The sequence below is a fragment of the Tachypleus tridentatus genome, chromosome 2 (genome assembly GCF_004210375.1).
Source record: "Tachypleus tridentatus isolate NWPU-2018 chromosome 2, ASM421037v1, whole genome shotgun sequence".
NCBI classification, from domain to species: Eukaryota; Metazoa; Arthropoda; class Merostomata; order Xiphosura; family Limulidae; genus Tachypleus; species Tachypleus tridentatus.
Genome location: NC_134826.1, coordinates 154,744,882 through 154,768,149, shown reverse-complemented (window position 1 = coordinate 154,768,149; position 23,268 = coordinate 154,744,882). Strand labels below are relative to the sequence as shown.

Sequence of the window (23,268 nt, the reverse complement as noted above, 5' to 3'; positions counted from 1 at the left end):
AGTCATTTATTTATGAAATTTACTTTAGCAAAATCATTTGGTTAATATCCTTCAAGTATAGACGTCCTATATGTTATTACTTTCGGTCAACAAGAAAAACCTCTTAATAAAATATCTAAGGGAAGATACATTATGGTTTTTATAACAGTAATAGTTGAACACAATTATTTAAGAAAGTCTGTTAAACCTAAACTTTATTGAGAGAAATGAACCTTTCAAGCTAAACTTGAAGTTATTGTATATTGTTTAGATGTTTAAATAATCATCCTAACTAGGGTATAGATGTTCTGAAATATATTAATTATACAAGTTAGCGATGAGCATCTTACGTATAAAATATCAGGAAATACAAAACAATATTTAACATAAAAGCGAAAAATTATAATTAGTGTATTAAATGTACTTAGGTATAGATTAGCCACAATTGTCTTTACTAACTTTCTCATTCAATCTATGTAAATAGATTATAATCAGTGTATTAAATGTACTAAGGTATAGATTAGCCACAATTGTCTTTACTAACTTTCTCATTCAATCTATGTAAATGCAATAAAATCATTTCAAGGCAGATAATTATAAAAACATGTAGAGTAAATTATTGACTACGATCTAATATTTTCCCTTATTCAATAATGTATAAATGAAGCTGATATGTGTGATTAAACAAACATATGTAAAGCTGTTATAATATTTGTTTTGTTAAAATAGTGCCTGTACTTGTAACGTGTTTTAGTACATATAATTAAATCTAGTTGGTGACACAATTATATGTTCAGACTGCTTATGATGAGGCTACTATCTCATTGAAGTAAAAGTACATAGAAAATCTATCCACCCAACAAAATTTACCACCCCTTATATCTTCTTATTAACACCACCTACCTTCGTAAGATATATTAATACACAAGGAAAGTTAAAAAGGTAAAAAGTAGCAGATTCAATATTTTTACTAATAAACAATAACTGTTGTTGTGAAAACATTTCACGAAGGATAATTGTCACCACAGCACTACGAAAACTAGATTAAATTGTTAATTTTAAACTTTGATTTTTACTATAACGTTCATCTGCATAAACCTCTGGTTGTTTCACCTGGCATGGCCAGGTGGGTTAAGGCGTTCGACTCGTAAGTGGATGGTCGCGGGTTCGAATCCCCGTAGCACCAAACATGCTCGCCCTTTCACCCGTGGGGGCGTTATAATGTGAAGGTCAATTCATTAGTAAACTAGTAGCCCAAGAGTTGGCAATGGGTGGTGATGACTAAGTGCCTTCCTTCTAGTTTTACACTACTAAATTACGGACGGCTAGCGCAGATAACTCTCGTGTAGCTTTACGCGAAATTCAAAACAAAATAAATATACCGATTCTAAATCCTGGTTTACAGTTTAAACTTTACTGATAGGATAATAACAGTTAGTTAATCTCCATCCAGAGTATATTGTAATGATTCGTATAATATGTTTCTACGACGTAAAATATTTAAACAATATTTCAGACCTATATATCTCGGTAACTTTCAGTTATATGGATTATTTATAACAAAAGGGATTTGTACAGAAAATTTGGTCATAGTATAATAAAGACGTGAAGATTAGTAGAACAAATATTTATATCAGTGTTTGGTACAATAAACTCGTTTATATTTGAGAGAACAATACGTAATATGTCTGTAACCGGTGTAAACAAAGGCGACTGCTCAGTATTTGACCCTGTAATCTCCTTGTGGGTCAACTGATGTTATTACATCTGTAATGACTGCTAGATGTACGATTCGGGTGTGATTTTTACCATATTTTCGTTTTACCCAGCTAAAACAATATAACCATGACGTCATTATAAAAACGTGACGTCGACTTTTGCTAGTGGAAATAAAAATTCTCTTTTCGCTTAGCAAGTTCAGTAGAACTTTATTTAAACAGTTCTGAACTTTTACCTTGGTAATGACAAAGCCTCCTTCACAGGTGGTGTCATTTAACAAGAGTTTATGTACTTCATATATTCATAAAACAAGAACATTTCCACATGCACGTTGTAACAATTTGTATCAGAACAAAGGTAATGTTTCTAACCCTCCACATGACATTATGTTTAAAGTCTGTGTGAGATAAAAGTTAAAAATATTTCAACAAATTCTGTAATTATAGTATTTAAACTCTAAAATTACGTTTAGACAAAAATCAGCTGTACCTATGAAGACTATAATGGTTTTAATTTCTACATCAATAAAAAACAAAAATAAAACCAATATAATTTCAAATATATTAGATTATGAAAGTTCCATCCAATGCCCTAAACTATTATTATCAAAAAATAGTGTTAAATAGTTATTAAAATTAACATTGTTGTAAAGTAGATTGATCTGTTGGAGTACTCAATGTAACATTGTAGTTTCATCTATTACATTACCAGACTAGTCAATGTAACATTGTAATAATGAAGTTTAATCTGTTAAGGTACCAGTCTAGTCAAAATAACATTGTATTAATATAGTTGGATCTGTTAAAGTAACAAGTTAGTCAGTGTAACGTTGTTATAAAGTAGTTTGATCTGTTAGACCAGGAGTTTCCAAACTTTTCAGACGTGCGGAGCGTCACATCAGAAAGAAAATAACATTCAGGAGCCTTAATAAAAAATACATTAAAATAGGAACAATCGGTCACTAGCACCAGATAAAATATACTTTAAGCTTTTGGAACATGCGTTTATTAAAACTATCAACATTTAAAGAAACATTTTTACTTCTACTTACTTTGTTAACAATTTCTGCTTGCAAAATTTATATCAGTAGACGTACAGTATACTTTGCAAAATTTATATCAGTAGACGTACAGTGTACTTTGCAAAATTTATATCAGTTGACGTACAGAGTACTTATTTTTTATTAGTCGCTCGGATGGGCTTGCTTTTGTTCACAAAGTAGTTCAATATTTGGAGTTATGGTTGTTACTTGTAAGTGCACTCATCTCTAATATCTAGTATGTTTCTAAATTTGGTCTTTGTAGTTGTATATAGTGAAAATGTGTGCCCACAAAGATATGTTATTAGAAAACCCGTCAAAATTTTCAAAGCACTGTTACTTATTCCAAGTTATTCCATGGCCATTTCAATCCAAAATTGTGTAATTTCTTTTTGTTGAAATTTTGTTTTTAGGATGTAATCAGTTGAAATTTGTATAAGTTGATTTTCTCTTTTAAAGGAAGATCGTTGGTATTTGCAGAGTCAACATAAGGATTTTGAATCCACAGTAATTTTTCTAAATGAGAAGGAAAGTACTCGCTAGTAATTGTACACAAATCAGATATGTGCTACAAGACTGAAACTTTTGTATGTTCACTTTAGGAAACTTCATTCATAAGTTAAAAACAATACGTTAGATAACACGATATGAAGCAATAAGAGCACCTTTGTTGTCCTGATGGACAAACGAATGTAGCTTTTCTTGCATTTAATTGCAAACACTTTCTCTTGAAATACTCGGAAGTTGGATTTTTAATTGGAAGTGTTTGATTTCTAGATGCTGTTTTAACTTTGCTGGGTGCAAACTACTGTTACTCAACAGTGTTCCACATTCAACACACAACCCACAAGGACCATCTTCATTACCTGTCCATGTAAAACCACATTAAATAAAACTTTTATCACACTTTCTTTTATTTCTTGTTTCACTACTTGCATCATCTTGTGTTAAAGTGCTTCACACGACGAAAACGTCGATGAATTCGTATTAGGCCTAGGAAGATTTTTCGTAAGAGATTTATTACTTATATTCAGCCACTTATCCATTATAAGGGTGACAACTAATTATTAATTTGTCTAAACACGTATTCTTATATCTTTTACACTTCAAAAGTATTTTCACGGACACAAAATAGTTTATTAATGAAAACTCGTTCAAGCACTTGAGTTTTATCATCATACAATGACATGCTGAACGAAGATCAGTATTGCCATAAGGAAGTCAAAAATAAAGATTTGTAAAAAAAATACTAGACCGCTGGAATAATATACATTTCTAAAGGTAAAGGGTAACCTATTATTTTTTACTGTTTTTTGTTTTTAACGGAAAGTTTTAAGCTATATATATTTTAAGCCAGATCTGCCATGCATCTAACTCTCGAACGAAATAAAACGAAATGAAACATGACGTCATGAGGACCATTGGTAACAAGCTTGTCTAATTAAACTAGAACAAATCTAATCTAACCTAACAATTACCAATTATAATTGTGATAAATATAATTATACGTCATAGAAATATACTTTGAAATTGAAACAATTGATACTGCCTCAAATTGAATCACAATGTTTCTAATTTGGACAACTTTCAGCTATGACGTAATATTTCATATTTTTTTTAGATTTAGCCGCTAATCCAGATCTGGCGTTCAAATGACAGTTGGCATCACTACACAGGGTTGACAGATGTAGTAGCAGGCTAGTCAAAGTAACGTTGAAATAAAGTAGTTTGATCTGTTGGAGTTCGGTGCTAGTCAGAGAAACATTGTAGTAAAATAGTTTGAACTATTTGTGTAACGTGCTAGTCAAAGAAACAATGTTATAAAACATTCAATACACTTCAGTAGGAGGCTTGTTAAAGTAACATTGTAATAAAGTGGTTTCATCTATTTGAATATAGAACTAGTGAAAGTAATATTGTAATAAAGAAGTTTGATAGGTTGTAACAGCAGACTAATCAAAGCAATATTGTAATAAAGAAGTTTGATAGGTTGTAGTAGCAGACTAGTCAAAGCAATATTGTAATAAAGAAGTTTGATAGGTTGTAACAGCAGACTAGTGAAAGTAATATTGTAATAAAGAAGTTTGATAGGTTGTAGTAGCAGACTAGTGAAAGTAATATTGTAATAAAGAAGTTTGATAGGTTGTAACAGCAGACTAGTGAAAGTAATATTGTAATAAAGACGTTTGATAGGTTGTAACAGCAGACTAGTGAAAGTAATATTGTAATAAAGAAGTTTGAAGGATTGTACTAGCAGACTAGTCAAAGTAATATTGTAATAAAGAAGTTTGATAGGTTGTAGTAGCAGACTAGTCAAAGCAATATTGTAATAAAGAAGTTTGATAGGTTGTAACAGCAGACTAGTGAAAGTAATATTGTAATAAAGAAGTTTGATAGGTTGTAGTAGCAGACTAGTGAAAGTAATATTGTAATAAAGAAGTTTGATAGGTTGTAACAGCAGACTAGTGAAAGTAATATTGTAATAAAGACGTTTGATAGGTTGTAACAGCAGACTAGTGAAAGTAATATTGTAATAAAGAAGTTTGAAGGATTGTACTAGCAGACTAGTCAAAGTAATATTGTAATAAAGAAGTTTGATAGGTTGTAGCAGCAGACTAGTCAAAGCAATATTGTAATAAAAAAGTTTGATAGGTTGTAACAGCAGACTAATGAAAGTAATATTGTAATAAAGAAGTTTGATAGGTTGTAATAGCAGACTAGTGAAAGTAATATTGTAATAAAGAAGTTTGATAGGTTTTAACAGCAGACTAGTGAAAGTAATATTGTAATAAAGACGTTTGATAGGTTGTAACAGCAGACTAGTGAAAGTAATATTGTAATATAGAAGTTTGAAGGATTGTAGTAGCAGACTAGTCAAAGTAATATTGTAATAAAGAAGTTTGATAGGTTGTAGCAGTAGACTAGTCAAAGCAATATTGTAATAAAGAAGTTTGATAGGTTGTAGTAGCAGACTAGTGAAAGTAATATTGTAATAAAGAAGTTTGATAGATTGTAGTAGCAGACTAGTGAAAGTAATATTGTAATAAAGAAGTTTGATAGGTTGTAGTAGAAGACTAGTGAAAGTAATATTGTAATAAAGAAGTTTGATAGGTTGTAACAGCAGACTAGTGAAAGTAATATTGTAATAAAGAAGTTTGATAGACTGTAGTAGCAGACTAGTCAAAGTAATATTGTAATAAAGAAGTTTGATAGGTTGTAGTAGCAGACTAGTCAAAGTAATATTGTAATAAAGAAGTTTGATAGGTTGTAACAGCAGACTAGTGAAAGTAATATTGTAATAAAGACGTTTGATAGGTTGTAACAGCAGACTAGTGAAAGTAATATTGTAATAAAGAAGTTTGATAGACTGTAGTAGCAAACTAGTCAAAGTAATATTGTAATAAAGAAGTTTGATAGACTGTAGTAGCAGACTAGTCAAAGTAATATTGTAAAAAAGAAGTTTGATAGGTTGTAACAGCAGACTAGTGAAAGTAATATTGTAATAAAGAAGTTTTATAGGTTGTAACAGCAGACTAGTGAAAGTAATATTGTAATAAAGAAGTTTGATAGGTTGTAATAGCAGACTAGTGAAAGTAATATTGTAATAAAGAAGTTTGATAGACTGTAGTAGCAGACTAGTGAAAGTAATATTGTAATAAAGAAGTTTGATAGGTTGTAGTAGCAGACTAGTGAAAGTAATATTGTAATAAAAGAAGTTTGATAGACTGTAGTAGCAGACTTGTCAAAGTAATATTGTAATAAAGAAGTTTGATAGGTTGTAGTAGCAGACTAGTGAAAGTAATATTGTAATAAAGAAGTTTGATAGGTTGTAGTAGAAGACTAGTGAAAGTAATATTGTAATAAAGAAGTTTGATAGACTGTGGTAGCAGACTAGTGAAAGTAATATTGTAATAAAGAAGTTTGATAGGTTGTAGTAGCAGACTAGTCAAAGTAATATTGTAATAAAGAAGTTTGATAGGTTGTAACAGCAGACTAGTGAAAGTAATATTGTAATAAAGACGTTTGATAGGTTGTAACAGCAGACTAGTGAAAGTAATATTGTAATAAAGAAGTTTGATAGACTGTAGTAGCAGACTAGTCAAAGTAATATTGTAATAAAGAAGTTTGATAGACTGTAGTAGCAGACTAGTGAAAGTAATATTGTAATAAAGAAGTTTGATAGGTTGTAGTAGCAGACTAGTGAAAGTAATATTGTAATAAAGAAGTTTGATAGACTGTAGTAGCAGACTTGTCAAAGTAATATTGTAATAAAGAAGTTTGATAGGTTGTAGTAGCAGACTAGTGAAAGTAATATTGTAATAAAGAAGTTTGATAGGTTGTAGTAGAAGACTAGTGAAAGTAATATTGTAATAAAGAAGTTTGATAGGTTGTAGTAGCGGACTAGTGAAAGTAATATTGTAATAAAGAAGTTTGATAGGTTGTAATAGCAGACTAGTGAAAGTAATATTGTAATAAAGAAGTTTGATAGGTTGTAGTAGAAGACTAGTGAAAGTAATATTGTAATAAAGAAGTTTGATAGGTTGTAACAGCAGACTAGTGAAAGTAATATTGTAATAAAGAAGTTTTATAGGTTGTAGTAGCAGACTAGTGAAAGTAATATTGTAATAAAGAAGTTTGATAGGTTGTAGTAGCAGACTAGTGAAAGTAATATTGTAATAAAGAAGTTTGATAGGTTGTAGTAGCAGACTAGTGAAAGTGATATTGTAATAAAGAAGTTTGATAGGTTGTAGTAGCAGACTAGTGAAAGTAATATTGTAATAAAGAAGTTTGATAGACTGTGGTAGCAGACTAGTGAAAGTAATATTATAATAAAGAAGTTTGATAGGTTGTAGTAGCAGACTAGTGAAAGCAATATTGTAATAAAAAAGTTTGATAGGTTGTAGTAGCAGAGTAGTGAAAGTGATATTGTAATAAAGAAGTTTGATAGACTGTAGTAGCAGACTAGTGAAAGTAATATTGTAATAAAGAAGTTTGATAGGTTGTAGTAGCAGACTAGTGAAAGTGATATTGTAATAAAGAAGTTTGATAGGTTGTAACAGCAGACTAGTGAAAGTAATATTGTAATAAAGAAGTTTGATAGACTGTGGTAGCAGACTAGTGAAAGTAATATTGTAATAAAGAAGTTTGATAGGTTGTAGTAGCAGACTAGTGAAAGTAATATTGTAATAAAGAAGTTTGATAGGTTGTAGTAGCAGACTAGTGAAAGTAATATTGTAATAAAGAAGTTTGATAGACTGTAGTAGCAGACTAGTGAAAGTAATATTATAATAAAGAAGTTTGATAGGTTGTAGTAGCAGACTAGTGAAAGCAATATTGTAATAAAGAAGTTTGATAGGTTGTAACAGCAGACTAGTGAAAGTAATATTGTAATAAAGAAGTTTGATAGACTGTGGTAGCAGACTAGTGAAAGTAATATTGTAATAAAGAAGTTTGATAGGTTGTAGTAGCAGACTAGTGAAAGTAATATTGTAATAAAGAAGTTTGATAAGTTGTAGTAGCAGACTAGTGAAAGTAATATTGTAATAAAGAAGTTTGATAGACTGTAGTAGCAGACTAGTCAAAGTAATATTGTAATAAAGAAGTTTGATAAGTTGTAGTAGCAGACTAGTGAAAGTGATATTGTAATAAAGAAGTTTGATAGGTTGTAGTAGCAGACTAGTCAAAGTAACATTCTTATAAAGTTGTTTGATAGGTTGTAGTAGCAGACTAGTGAAAGTAATATTGTAATAAAGAAGTTTGATAGACTGTGGTAGCAGACTAGTGAAAGTAATATTGTAATAAAGAAGTTTGATAGGTTGTAGTAGCAGACTAGTGAAAGTAATATTGTAATAAAGAAGTTTGATAGGTTGTAGTAGAAGACTAGTGAAAGTAATATTGTAATAAAGAAGTTTGATAGACTGTAGTAGCAGACTAGTGAAAGTAATATTGTAATAAAGAAGTTTGATAGGTTGTAGTAGAAGACTAGTCAAAGTAATATTGTAATAAAGAAGTTTGATAGGTTGTAACAGCAGACTAGTGAAAGTAATATTGTAATAAAGAAGTTTGATAGGTTGTAGTAGCAGACTAGTCAAAGTAATATTGTAATAAAGAAGTTTGATAGGTTGTAACAGCAGACTAGTCAAAGTAATATTGTAATAAAGAAGTTTGATAGACTGTAGTAGCAGACTAGTCAAAGTAATATTGTAATAAAGAAGTTTGATAGGTTGTAACAGCAGACTAGTGAAAGTAATATTGTAATAAAGAAGTTTGATAGACTGTAGTAGCAGACTAGTCAAAGTAATATTGTAATAAAGAAGTTTGATAGGTTGTAACAGCAGACTAGTGAAAGTAATATTGTAATAAAGAAGTTTTATAGGTTGTAACAGCAGACTAGTGAAAGTAATATTGTAATAAAGAAGTTTGATAGGTTGTAATAGCAGACTAGTGAAAGTAATATTGTAATAAAGAAGTTTGATAGACTGTAGTAGCAGACTAGTCAAAGTAATATTGTAATAAAGAAGTTTGATAGGTTGTAGTAGCAGACTAGTGAAAGTAATATTGTAATAAAGAAGTTTGATAGACTGTAGTAGCAGACTTGTCAAAGTAATATTGTAATAAAGAAGTTTGATAGGTTGTAGTAGCAGACTAGTGAAAGTAATATTGTAATAAAGAAGTTTGATAGGTTGTAGTAGCAGACTAGTGAAAGTAATATTGTAATAAAGAAGTTTGATAGGTTGTAACAGCAGACTAGTGAAAGCAATATTGTAATAAAGAAGTTTGATAGGTTGTAGTAGCAGACTAGTGAAAGTGATATTGTAATAAAGAAGTTTGATAGGTTGTAACAGCAGACTAGTGAAAGTAATATTGTAATAAAGAAGTTTGATAGACTGTGGTAGCAGACTAGTGAAAGTAATATTGTAATAAAGAAGTTTGATAGGTTGTAGTAGCAGACTAGTGAAAGTAATATTGTAATAAAGAAGTTTGATAGGTTGTAGTAGCAGACTAGTCAAAGTAATATTGTAATAAAGAAGTTTGATAGACTGTAGTAGCAGACTAGTCAAAGTAATATTGTAATAAAGAAGTTTGATAGGTTGTAACAGCAGACTAGTGAAAGTAATATTGTAATAAAGAAGTTTTATAGGTTGTAACAGCAGACTAGTGAAAGTAATATTGTAATAAAGAAGTTTGATAGGTTGTAATAGCAGACTAGTGAAAGTAATATTGTAATAAAGAAGTTTGATAGACTGTAGTAGCAGACTAGTGAAAGTAATATTGTAATAAAGAAGTTTGATAGGTTGTAGTAGCAGACTAGTGAAAGTAATATTGTAATAAAGAAGTTTGATCTGTTAGAGAACGTGCCTAGTAAAATTAACTTTAACCTAAAGTAACGCCGTTTGTAGTTAGATATGTATTACAAACACCGAAGTGAAAACAAAGTAGAGCTTTATAGATAAACCTGGAGTTTTAAGAAATTTGAAACCAGCTTACCTGCATAAGTATTTCCTTGTAGGATATCATGCCGAGAAATTTAATGTTTCGTCATTTTTAGTTTTAGGTTTTTAATTTTCGTGTTGAAATATGATTTTAAGGACTTACAGCACTGTTCTGTTTCTCGTAATAAAACCCAGGCTTGAAGACTTACAGCAAGCACTTCGTGTTGAAACCTAGACTAGAAAATCTATAGAAATCACTTGGATATCTCTGGTGTTGAAACCTAGGCTTGAAGATCTATAGAAATCACTTGGATATCTCTCGTTTTGAAACCTAGGCTTGAAAATCTATTGAAATCACTTGGATATCTCTCGTGTTGAAACCTAGACTAGAAAATCTGTAACACTCGTTAGAAACTTGTAGTTCCTATTCTGGTCAATAAATGTGATTTATGACTAAGTCCTGACTTTGCTCATGGCGACAGAAATTCAACACTTGTTAGAGTATGAGGCATGCGCACATCGTGTCAAGAGAGTAATGTAACTGATTCTGGAGCTGATGTTTCTTTCATTGAGTACCTTTTGATAAGAAACCGTTTTCCACGACACACATATTAGTTTCCAACATACAGTATTAGACAAACAATTAAAATGGATGTAAGGGCAATTATTGTCTGTAAGTACTGGTGTTGTATATAAAATATAGCGTTATATATATGAAACATTATTAATGAAAATAGTAATTTAAGCATACTATTTTATTACTATGAACATTTAGGTACCTTTAGCAAACTATAGTTCCAATTATCATTATAAACATAATATTAGGTATTTTAACACCTTATAGTTTTAATCATAAGTATAGATATCTTTAACACTTTTATCTCCATCTCCCGCTGGTACAGAGGTAAGTATCTTGATTTACAACTTTAAAATGAGAGGTTTGATTTCCCTCGGTGGACTCAACAGGTATTCCGATGTGGGTCTGCTATAAAAAAACACTTTTAAATACAGTCGGTACTCTAAAGATAATATTAGGTATCTCTAATACCTTGTGTTTTTACTCATCATTCTAAACACAATAATAGGTATCTTTAACACGTTATAGTTGTAATCTTCACTATAAACATAATAATAGGTATCTTTAACACGTTATAGTTGTAATCTTCACTATGAACAGTGGAAGAACAGAACTTTACGGAATAAATTATTTATATTTAAATAGGGTAGGGGCTGACTTGTTTGCTTTAACTCCGTTGTGAGGGAAGTTATAAACTTGGTCCAGACACTGGTGAGGGCCAGGTCCAGACACTGGTGAGGACTAGAAAAACTAAGTACTAAAAAGTAAGAGGCAGTGAAGAGTTTAGAAGTAGTTATAAGGTTAGGCTTAGTGTTACAGTTGTAACGTTAGAAGTATAAGAAATAAAGTTTGTTTGTTTTTCTTATAGCAAAGCCACATCGGGATATCTGCTAAGCCTACCGAGGGGAATCGAACCCTTAATTTTAGCGTTGTAAATCCGGAGACTTACCGCTGTACTAGCGGGAGGCGAGAAATAAAATATAGTTGGGTTTGTTTTGAATTTCGCGCAAAGCTACTCGAGGGCTACCTGCGCTAGCCGTCCCTAATTTAGCAGTGTAAGATTAGAGGGAAAGCAGATAGTCATCACCACCCACCGCCAACTTTTAAGCTACTCCTTTACCAACGAATAGTGGGGATTGACCGTAACATTGTAACGCCTCCACGGCTGAAAGGGCGAGCATGTTTGGTGTGATGGCGATTCGAACCCGCGACCCTCGGATTACGAGTCGAGTGCCTTAACCACCTGGCCATGCTGGGCCCATGAAGTATAAAAGTAGTTATAGGCTTTATGTTATCGTTGTAACGTTACAAGTATATGAAATAAAATATATGACTTTAGAACATTAGTAGGAATGGAGGATTTTGATATAATGGGAATAAAGTAGATGATTTTGATGACAGAAATACAGTTGGTGCCTTTAGAGCACTGGTTGTAATGTAGGGTTTTGATATAATAGAAACAACTGAAGCATGGTTATATGTATATTATTTTGATGACAGAAGTTTCTTTGTGCTACAGGGTTACAAGTTATTTAATAGGATAGAGTAGTAAAGAGAAGAGAAGTGATTTGATAAGTGAAACGTGAGTTACATGTTGTTGAAGTATTTAAGATAATAGCAAGAAGACTGAATACATTTAGATGTTTATTAATGGATATGAAAATGTATTACTCACCATCAGATGGTACTGTTGAAATTAGTGAAAAACTTTACCATGAAATTAATATGTCAGCTATTAATGAACTCATAATTATTGGTGATTTTAATTTTAGACACATAAACTGGGAAATGATAGAGTCAAACCATGGGAGAGTAAGGTTTTTGAAACTGTTCAGGATGAATTTTTTCGCCAATTGGTCAAGGAATCTGCTAGAAACAATACTATTTTAGATTTATTGTTAACTTCTAATATAGAAATGATGGAGAGGGTAGAAACCGAGTAACATCTGGGTGCAAGTAATCGTTGTTTTATTAGGTTCGATCTTATGTTGCACGTGGAGATAAGGAATAATTATACTTTGGTTACAAATTTAAAAACATAAAATTTTGAAAAAATCAATAAGAATTATTTGTTGTTTGGGAAACTAAGATATTTGGAGACATTGGTCAAATGTGGTCATGGTAAAGATGTTCGTTATAGGAAGAAAAGAGTAGCTGCTAGTAAAAAACTAGGTTGGCTAACAAAAAGCTCAAGAGAAAAACATCATGAATTCAATGAATTTCTATTGACTGGTATAGCAGGAAACTGAAAGTATTACAGAATATTAATCATGTTGGTGAGCAAGAAATTAGAACATCAAAAAGGATGGAGGAGAAGAGGTTTATGAAAATGTATAAATTAACAGTAAGTGTTTCTTTAAATACATTAAGGTAAACAAAATCTCAGAATGGGGGTAGGACACTTGAGGAATGATATTAACAGTGAGGGTTTCTTTAAACACATTAAGGTAAACAAAATGTTAGAATGGGGGTAGGACACTTGAGGAATGATATTAACAGTAAAGGTTTCTTTAAACACATTAAGGTAAACAAAATGTTAGAATGGGGGTAGGACACTTGAGGAATGATATTAACGGTAAGGGTTTCTTTAAATACATTAAGGTAAACAAAATGTTAGAATGGGGGTAGGACACTTGAGGAATGATATTAACAGTGAGGGTTTCTTTAAACACATTAAGGTAAACAAAATGTTAGAATGGGGTAGGACACTTGAGGAATGATATTAACAGTAAGGGTTTCTTTAAACACATTAAGGTAAACAAAATGTTAGAATGGGGGTAGGACACTTGAGGAATGATATTAACAGTAAGGGTTTCTTTAAACACATTAAGGTAAACAAAATGTTAGAATGGAGGTAGGACACTTGAGGAATGATATTAACAGTAAGGGTTTCTTTAAACACATTAAGGTAAACAAAATGTTAAAATGGGGGTAGGACACTTGAGGAATGATATTAACAGTAAGAGTTTCTTTAAACACATTAAGGTAAACAAAATGTTAGAATGTGGGTAGGACACTTGAGGAATGATATTAACGGTAAGGGTTTCTTTAAATACATTAAGGTAAACAAAATGTTAGAATGGGGGTAGGACACTTGAGGAATGATATTAACAGTGAGGGTTTCTTTAAACACATTAAGGTAAACAAAATGTTAGAATGGGGGTAGGACACTTGAGGAATGATATTAACAGTAAGGGTTTCTTTAAACACATTAAGGTAAACAAAATGTTAGAATGGGGGTAGGACACTTGAGGAATGATATTAACAGTAAGGGTTTCTTTAAACACATTAAGGTAAACAAAATGTTAGAATGGAGGTAGGACACTTGAGGAATGATATTAACAGTAAGGGTTTCTTTAAACACATTAAGGTAAACAAAATGTTAAAATGGGGGTAGGACACTTGAGGAATGATATTAACAGTAAGAGTTTCTTTAAACACATTAAGGTAAACAAAATGTTAGAATGTGGGTAGGACACTTGAGGAATGATAAAGGAAGACTAGGATGATTATAAGATGGCTCGATTATTAAATTTTGCTTTTTCTTTGGTCCTTATTAATGAATATTTAAACAGTATTTCACATCTTGAACAGTTGATAAATGAAAATGACATCGAACAAGATGAATGCTAATTAAGAAGGAATTGGGAACTTTCAAAACATAACGCTCCTGGGTTAGGTAATATTTCCCCAAGGGGTTTCAACGAAGTTTAAGGTTGGATACTTGAACCATTTCTACTATTTTTTATAATTTCTTGAATATTGGGTAAGTTCCAGAGGATTGGTAGTTAAGTAATAGGACTCATCTTTTCAAAGAAGGTAATAAAACTTTTCCCATGTTAGAGACATTTTAGTTTTACATAAGTTGTGGAGAAATGTTTGAAAAGTCTGTTGAAACATGATTTTTCTCAGTCATTGATAAAATTTAGAATTTTATTGGATAGTCAACATGGTTTCACTAAGGGAAAATCTTGTCTTACAAATCTTTAGACATTCTTTGAATGTAGAAGGTGAGCAAGGTGCCACATGAAAGGGTGGAGGATAAATTAGCAAATTGAAGTGATGAGTGGTTGGATGAAAGAAAAGGGTTGTTACAAATAGAGTTCAGTTGAACTGGATTGATTAATGTTATGTACGTCAAGGCTTAGTCTTAGAACCTTTACATCAATGAAAATTATTTAAATTTAGAGATGATATTAATGTTTTCGTTATTACTAGCTGTCAGTAAGATTCTGCTGATTTACAAAAGGATTTAAGCTAATTTATGAGTTCAACAGATAAATTGCAGTTGCGTTTCAATTATAATAATTGTACTACAATGCATGTGGGTTGTCATAATTTTAATTACAAGTGTAATTTGGATGAAAATGACCTTTAAAATGTTATGAAAAAAGGAATTTTGATGTAATAGTTGATCAGTCTCTGAAGCTATATAAACTGCTTGCTGTTTCTAGTGGTAAAGCAAATAGGATTTTAGGTTGTATATATAAAATACTAAATACAAGTCTAAAGGGGTTATAACTTCATTGTACAGGTCACTGGTTAGGACTCATTTGGAATATTGTGTTCAGTCTATATTTTGAGAATTTAATAAAAAAGCGGTTGTTTATGGGACAACACAGTTGATTCATGTTTGAGCAGTAATTAATTTTTGTGAATATACTCTGATAATAATATTATACTAATAGATAAAATGTAGGTTTAACTTCAGTTTGAGGAGCTAATCCCAAGCACTGTTTGTATGAACTAAGAGTTGATATTGAACTTTGTATCTACGGTTAGGGTTACATTTAGTTATAACTTTAAGGTCAATCCCACAATTCGTTGGTAAAAGAGCAGTCCAAGCAGTTGGTGGTGATGATTAGCTGCCTTTCCTTTAGTCTTACACTGCTAAATTAGGGCTGGCTAGCATAGATAGCCCTCATGTAGCTATGTGTGAAATTCAAAACCAACCCAAAAGTCTTTTCAGGACTATGCCCATTTGCCTATAATGTTTAGTGCTAGTTGTTACTTTTATTTGTTTGGTAGTTCCAAATGAAACTATAAACAGTTTCGTGCTAGTTGTTACTTTTATTTGTTTGGTAGTTCTAAATGAAACTATAAACAGTTTTGTGCTAGTTGTTACTTTTATTTGTTTGGTAGTTCCAAATAAAACTATAAACAGTTTCGTGCTAGTTGTTACTTTTATTTGTTTGGTAGTTCCAAATGAAAGTATAAACAGTTCCAAATGAAACTATAAACAGTTTAGTACTAGTTGTTACTTTTATTTGTTTGGTAGTTCCAAATGAAACTATAAAAAGTTTCGTGCTAGTTGTTACTTTTATTTGTTTGGTAGTTCCAAATGAAACTATAAACAGTTTCGTGCTAGTTGTTACTTTTATTTCTTTGGTAGTTCCAAATGAAACTATAAACAGTTTCGTGCATAATAATCACATTTTTCACTTAATTACTTTATCAGCGCGAATTAGACATTTAATATCCTTCTGAATACACTGTGATTAATTTATAAAGCAATGGTTTATTTTCTTGTGCAGGTGGACTTTGGTATGATACATAATGAATGGTGTAATACACTTGGTACATGATAATGGTGTGTGACTTAGGAACTCTAGCACGTGTTCATAAATCACTGTTATAAATACTTGCGCGACAGTTCTAGGAATCAGTTGTATGTTTCCAGCACAAATTCAGATTTGGTTGAGATAGGAACACTATGAATACAAAAGTTATTCTTTGTAGCTTTAATAGATTTGTCTGTTTATCGAAAATTGAGTTACGTTTTCTATTACATAAATGTTGATAATATTTTTACGCAACAGTTTTCTCGTTACCATACTTTATTTGGTATGTGTGTTTTCTCATAACAAAGCAACATCGGGCAATTTGCTGAGTCCGCCTTCTAACTTGTTTGCTTCCCACTACTTTATATTTAAAAAAAACAACACAACATTTGTTTACTTCCCGCAAGTTTATCCTTTTTAGAAAAAGCATAGGAACATTTGTTTGCTTCTGGCTAGTTTATTTTTAAAAAAACACATAACATTTGTTTCCTTCCCGCTAGTTTACCCTTTTTAGAAAAAACATAGGAACATTTGTTTGCTTCTGGCTAGTTTATTTAAAAAAAAAACATAACATTTGTTTGCTTTCCGCTAGTTTTCCTTTTATAAAAAAACATAGCATTTGTTTCCTTCCAGCTAGTTTACCTTTTAAAAAAACATAACAACATTTGTTTGCTTCCCGCTAGTTTACATTAAATAAAACATAACAACATTTTTTTGCTTCCCGTTAGTTTACATTAAAAAAAACAACATAACAGCATTTCTTTGCTTCCAGGCCAGTTTATCTTTTTTAAAAAAATGACAACATTTGTTTTTTCCCGCTAGTTTATCCTTTTTAGAAAAAACATAAGAACATTTGTTTGCTTTCCGCTAGTTTTCCTTTTTTAAAAAAAACATAGCATTTGTTTCCTTCCCGCTAGTTTACCCTTTTTAGAAAAAACATAGGAACATTTGTTTGCTTCTGGCTAGTTTATTTTTTTAAAAAAACATAGCATTTGTTTCCTTCCCGCAAGTTTACCTTTTTAAAAAACATAACAACATTTGTTTGCTTCCCGCTAGTTTACATTAAAAAAAACATAACAACATTTTTTTGCTTCCGTTAGTTTACATTTAAAAAACCATAACAACATTTGTTTGCTTCCGTTAGTTTACATTAAAACCATAACAACATTTGTTTGCTTCCTGTTAGTTTACATTTAAAAAAAACCATAACAACATTTGTTTGCTTCCCGCTAGTTTACATTAAAAAAAACCATAACAACATTTGTTTGCTTCCCGCTAGTTTACATTTAAAAAAAACCATAACAACATTTGTTTGCTTCCCGCTAGTTTACATTAAAAAAAACATAACAACATTTTATTGCTTCCCGTTAGTTTACATTTAAAAAAACCATAACAACATTTGTTTGCTTCCCGTTAGTTTACATTAAAAACCATAACAACATTTGTTTGCTTCCCGTTAGTTTACATTTAAAAAAAACCATAACAACATTTGTTTGTTTCCCGTTAGTTTATTTGAAAAAACAACATTTGTTTGTTTTGCGCTAGTTTACGTTTTAAACAAAACAACAATTGTTTCCTTCCCGCTGGTTTACCTTTTTTTAAAAAAAAGATAACATTTCTTCGTTTTCTGGAAATTTGTATTTTTAAAAAACATAACATTAGTTTTCTCCCTCTAGTTTACCTTTTTCAAATAAAAATATAACAGCAGTTGTTTGCTTCTCGCTATATTAATTTCTTAAATAAAATATAACACTTCTTTGCTTCCCGATAGTTTACCTAAGTTAAAAAACAACATTTGTTTTCTTCACACTAGATTACCTTGACAAAAAACATAAAAACATTTGTGTGTTTCCTACTACTTCATCGTTTTTAATAAATATAACAACATTTGTTTGCTTCTCGCTAGTTTATCTTTTTGAAAAAACATCACAACATTTTTTTGCTTGGCCAAGTGGGTTAAGGCGTGCGAATCGTAATCTGAGAGTCGCTGGTTCGCATCCCCGTCGCACCAAACATGCTCACCCTTTCAGCCGTGAGGGCGTTATAATGTTACGGGCAATCTTATTATTCGTTGGTAAAAGAGTAGCCAAAGAGTTGACGGTGGGTGATGATGACCAGCCGCCTTCCCTCTCGTCTTACACTGTGAAATTAAATGTTCTCGTGTAGCTTTGCGCGAAATTAAAAGATAACAAATTTCATTCTAGTTTTAATAATTTCTAGTAATTGTTTATCACTAATAATTGTTTATCACTAATAATTGCATATTTTTTTCCAATTTAATATGTTTTTACCAGATAGTATGTCTACAATTTCAATCCCCATAAGAATAAACTAACATTATTATTCTTATTATATTTATATGATGTAATACACTGCCGGCCAAAATCTTAAGGCCAATGAACAAAAAGAAAACATGTGCATATTGCGTTGTTAGACTCAACCATTTATTTAAGTAGAGCTTTGAAAGATGAAAATAAGAAAAGGGAAAATAAAAATAAAAAACGTTTTTAGCATTTAATTGGGAAAATGTGAACACTATGAAATTAGTCTAAGTACTAGCTGGTCAAAAGTTTAAGACCATACTGAAACGAAGCGTTAATCGGTAAACACGTAACGAAATTTAGTCATTTGTGTTTAAGCATTAGCGTTGTCAACATCTTCCACTGACATCTTCTGTGTTACATTGGGTAAAAACATGACAAAGGCTAAAAAGTTGACAGAGTTTGAACGTGGCAGAATTGTCGAGCTGCAAAAGCAAGATCTCTCTAAACGTGCCATTGCTGGTGAGATTGGGCGTAGTAAAACTGCTGTTGCAAATTTCTTAAAAGACCCTGATTAATATGGAACGAGAAATTCAAGTGGTCGGCCCAAGAAAAGTTCACCGGTGTTGAGCAGGAGGATTCGACGGATTGTCCGGCAAGATACCTCTGATCGTCGAACCGGATTAAGGCCCTTACGGACGCAGAATGCAGCTCAAGAACAATAAGACGGCATTTACGAGAGAAACGCTTTAAAAACCGTAAACTTCATCAAAGGCCACGCCTCCTTCCATACCACGGTTAAGCTTTGCTGCGAAGCACCAAACGTGGAATGTAGAAAAGTGGTTTTGTTTTCTGATGAGAAAAAATTTAACATGGATGGTCCAGAGGGTTATCAACGTTACTGGCACGATAAGGATATCCCACTGGAGACATTTTCTACACGACACAGTGGAGAAGGTTTCTTCATGATCTGGGGTGCTTTCTCCTTCATTGAACAACGGAGCTTCAGGTTATACAGGGGCATCAAACAGCAGCTGGCTACACTGACATGTTGGAGAGAGCATCCGTAATAACTGAAGGCCCTCGCTTGTGTGGAAATGACTGGATCTTTCAGCAGGACAACGCTGGATCCCACAATGCCCGCAGGACAAAGGATTTTTTCGTGGCGAACAACATGATTCTTTTGGACCATCCAGCGTGTTTGCCCGAACTGAACCCCATCTAAAATGTTTGGGGGTTGATGGCAAGGGAAGTCTATAGAAATGGATGTCAATTCCAAACAGTGCATGATCTTCGTGAAGCCATCTTTTCATGTTATTCCAGCCAGCCTTCTGCAAATGCTTATAACGACCATGCCAAAGCGAATGTTTGAAGTTATTCGCAATGACGGCCGCGCAACTCACTACTGAGACCTCTTGTTGGGCATTTCCTACCCTGTTTAGGACTTCTTTTTGGTATAGTCTTAAACTTTTGACCAGCTAGTATTTAGGCTAATTTCATAGTGTTCACATTTTCCCTATTAAATGCTACAAAAGTTTTTTGTTTTTTTACCTTCTCTTATTTTCATCTTTCGAAACTCTACTTAAATAAGTGGTTGAGTCTAACAACGCAAAATGCATATTTTTTTATGTTCATTGGCCTTAAGATTCTGGCAAGCAGTGTATTATCACATTTAGTGAAAGAAAGAACCCGTTACAACATTATTACTGTTATTATATTTATATGATGCAATATGATATGGTTTTCACTCTGACGATGTACTTTCTCCATATTTTTAGAGTTACGAGCTGGCGTTTAAATTCGGAAGATTATCTACTCGAAACAACTATTTAGTTATTAAGGTTTCAAAAGTATGTTTTAAACTGTCAAAATATGATTATGTGATATTATTGTTGGGTGTCTAGTGTAAGTATATTCGTGGTTAGCATGTTAAGATACGCGAACAAAAACACGTAAAATAATGAAAGAAATCTGTCTTATTTCCAAAAGATATATAATAGAAATATGACTAACAACATTATTACCTCTGATTCGTTGACCTTGTTAAGTCGAAAGGTGTGACTCGGGTTCCCAACGTCCTTATTCATGGTCTAATAACTAGAAGTTTACGTTCTTTATTCGGCCGTAGAGTTACTAAGTCTCAGTGATATACAATCTGAATATTTCTACATCTTCTTATCGTGTTTCTGGGACACAAAGCTTTGCATTTATCAGAAAAACAGCAATACAGTTTATAAATCATACAAATATACGAACCATGGACACAAATCTTTCAAAGTTCTTTTATTACTCATAAAATACAATGTCGTCTCTATAATTCATTATCCAAAGCATACTAGTGTGAGAAGATAACAGTTCACAGTCTAACTTTATGTCGCAAATTACTTTTCGTTTATCTAATCTTGTTAATCTCCGGTAACTAATCTTTATGACAAATAAACATTGTCCACGAACTTAACCAAACCGCTCCCAATACTGAACAAATGAAAATTTTCAACTTGAACATTGTTAAAATATACTGATGCTTGACCAGGATATAAATATAGCAAGTCATTATTACTTTCTAATTAGGGAATCCAAAGACGTATCCTTAACGTCCTCAAAATAAGAATTCAAATAATGGAGAAACAATAACTGTCACCTTCATAAAATATAACTACATTCACGTCCTTAAACCACAATCCAATGATCGAAAATTAACAGATACGTTCCTAAACTAGAAATAAGAATGGAAAGTTAACAGATGCGTTCCTAAACTAGAAATAAGAATGAAATGTTAACAGATACGTTCCTAAACTAGAAATAAGAATGAAATGTTAACAGATACGTTCCTAAACTAGAAATAAGAATGGAATGTTAACAGATACGTTCCTAAACTAGAAATAAGAAGGGAATGTTAACAGATACGTTCCTAAACTAGAAATAAGAATGAAATGTTAACAGATACGTTCCTAAACTAGAAATAAGAAGGGAATGTTAACAAATACGTTCCTAAACTAGAAATAAGAAGGGAATGTTAACAGATACGTTCCTAAACTAGAAATAAGAATGAAATGTTAACAGATACGTTCCTAAACTAGAAATAAGAAGGGAATGCTAACAGATACGTTCCTAAACTAGAAATAAGAAGGGAATGTTAACAGATACGTCCCTAAACTAGAAATAAGAATGAAATGTTAACTGACAGTAACAAGAAAATAAAAAAAACAACAAAAAAGACTGTTACTCATTACTAAAGAATAGAATGATATAAAAGAATAACTGAAACTAACATAACTATAGATGAAAGAGTAACTGAAACTAACATAACTATGGATGAAAGTATAACTGAAACTAACATAACTATAGATGAAAGAGTAACTGAAACTAACATAACCATAGATGAAAGTATAACTGAAACTAACATAACTATAGATGAAAGAGTAACTGAAACTAACATAACTATAGATGAAAGAGTAACTGAAACTAACATAACCATAGATGAAAGAGTAACTGAAACTAACATAACCATAGATGAAAGAGTAACTGAAACAAACATAACTATAGATGAAAGTATAACTGAAACTAACATAACTATAGATGAAAGAGTAACTGAAACTAACATAACTATGGATGAAAGTATAACTGAAACTAACATAACTATAGATGAAAGAGTAACTGAAACTGACATAACTATAGATGAAAGAGTAACTGAAACTAACATAACCATAGATGAAAGAGTAACTGAAACTAACATAACCATAGATGAAAGAGTAACTGAAACAAACATAACTATAGATGAAAGTATAACTGAAACTAACATAACTATAGATGAAAGAGTAACTGAAACTAACATAACCATAGATGAAAGTATAACTAAAACTAACATAACTATAGATGAAAGAGTAACTGAAACTAACATAACTATAGATGAAAGAGTAACTGAAACTAACATAACCATAGATGAAAGAGTAACTGAAACTAACATAACCATAGATGAAAGAGTAACTGAAACAAACATAACTATAGATGAAAGTATAACTGAAACTAACATAACTATAGATGAAAGAGCAACTGAAACTAACATAACTATAGATGAAAGAGTAACTGAAACTAACATAACTATAGATGAAAGTATAACTGAAACTAACATAACTATAGATGAAAGTATAACTGAAACTAACATAACTATAGATGAAAGAGTAACTGAAACTAACATAACTATAGATGAAAGAGTAACTGAAACTAACATAACTATAGATGAAAGAGTAACTGAAACTCACATAACTATAGACGATAGAGTAACGGAAATTAGCATATTTATAACACACTATATAAAGAAGCAAGTGAAAGGTGCATAAACACATTTAGTTTTAGATTGTATCTGATAGTAAAACAGTTAACATAAAGTATAACGCACTATATAAATAACCAAGTGAAAGGTTCATAAACATATTCAGTTATAGATTGTATCTGATAGTAAAACGGTTAACATAAAGTATAACACACTATATAAATAACCAAATGAAATAAGGTACATAAACATATTCAGTTATAGATTGTATCTGATTAGTAGAGCAATGCCACATGTAATGTTTGTTTTAATTTTAATGTATGGTTCGGTAATAATAAGTGTTTCAAATAATTTCCTGGAATATTTAATGTACAAATATTATGTTGTATTATATTAAATACGGTGTATTTAATGTACAAATATATT

At 31.4% G+C, this 23,268-nt stretch overlaps 1 protein-coding gene across 4 annotated transcripts in view; it reads right to left on the bottom strand.

Annotated features, from left to right (window-relative positions):
- Window positions 1-20,886, bottom strand: part of LOC143245413 (proton channel OtopLc-like) — a 49,611-nt gene extending 28,725 nt beyond the window's left edge. For 2 of the 4 annotated variants that reach the window (XM_076491736.1, XM_076491734.1), the window contains exon 1: window positions 20,594-20,886. Coding sequence is in view for 2 of the 4 variants with exons in the window: in XM_076491734.1 (XP_076347849.1) it covers window positions 20,594-20,656 (63 nt within the window). In the remaining 2 variants the exon portion in view is untranslated. Of the gene's footprint in view, window positions 1-10,225; window positions 10,604-20,593 lie in introns of those variants that run through there. The other 2 variants (XM_076491737.1, XM_076491735.1) reach the window with 2 other exon arrangements.
- Window positions 20,887-23,268: the final 2,382 nt, after the last annotated feature.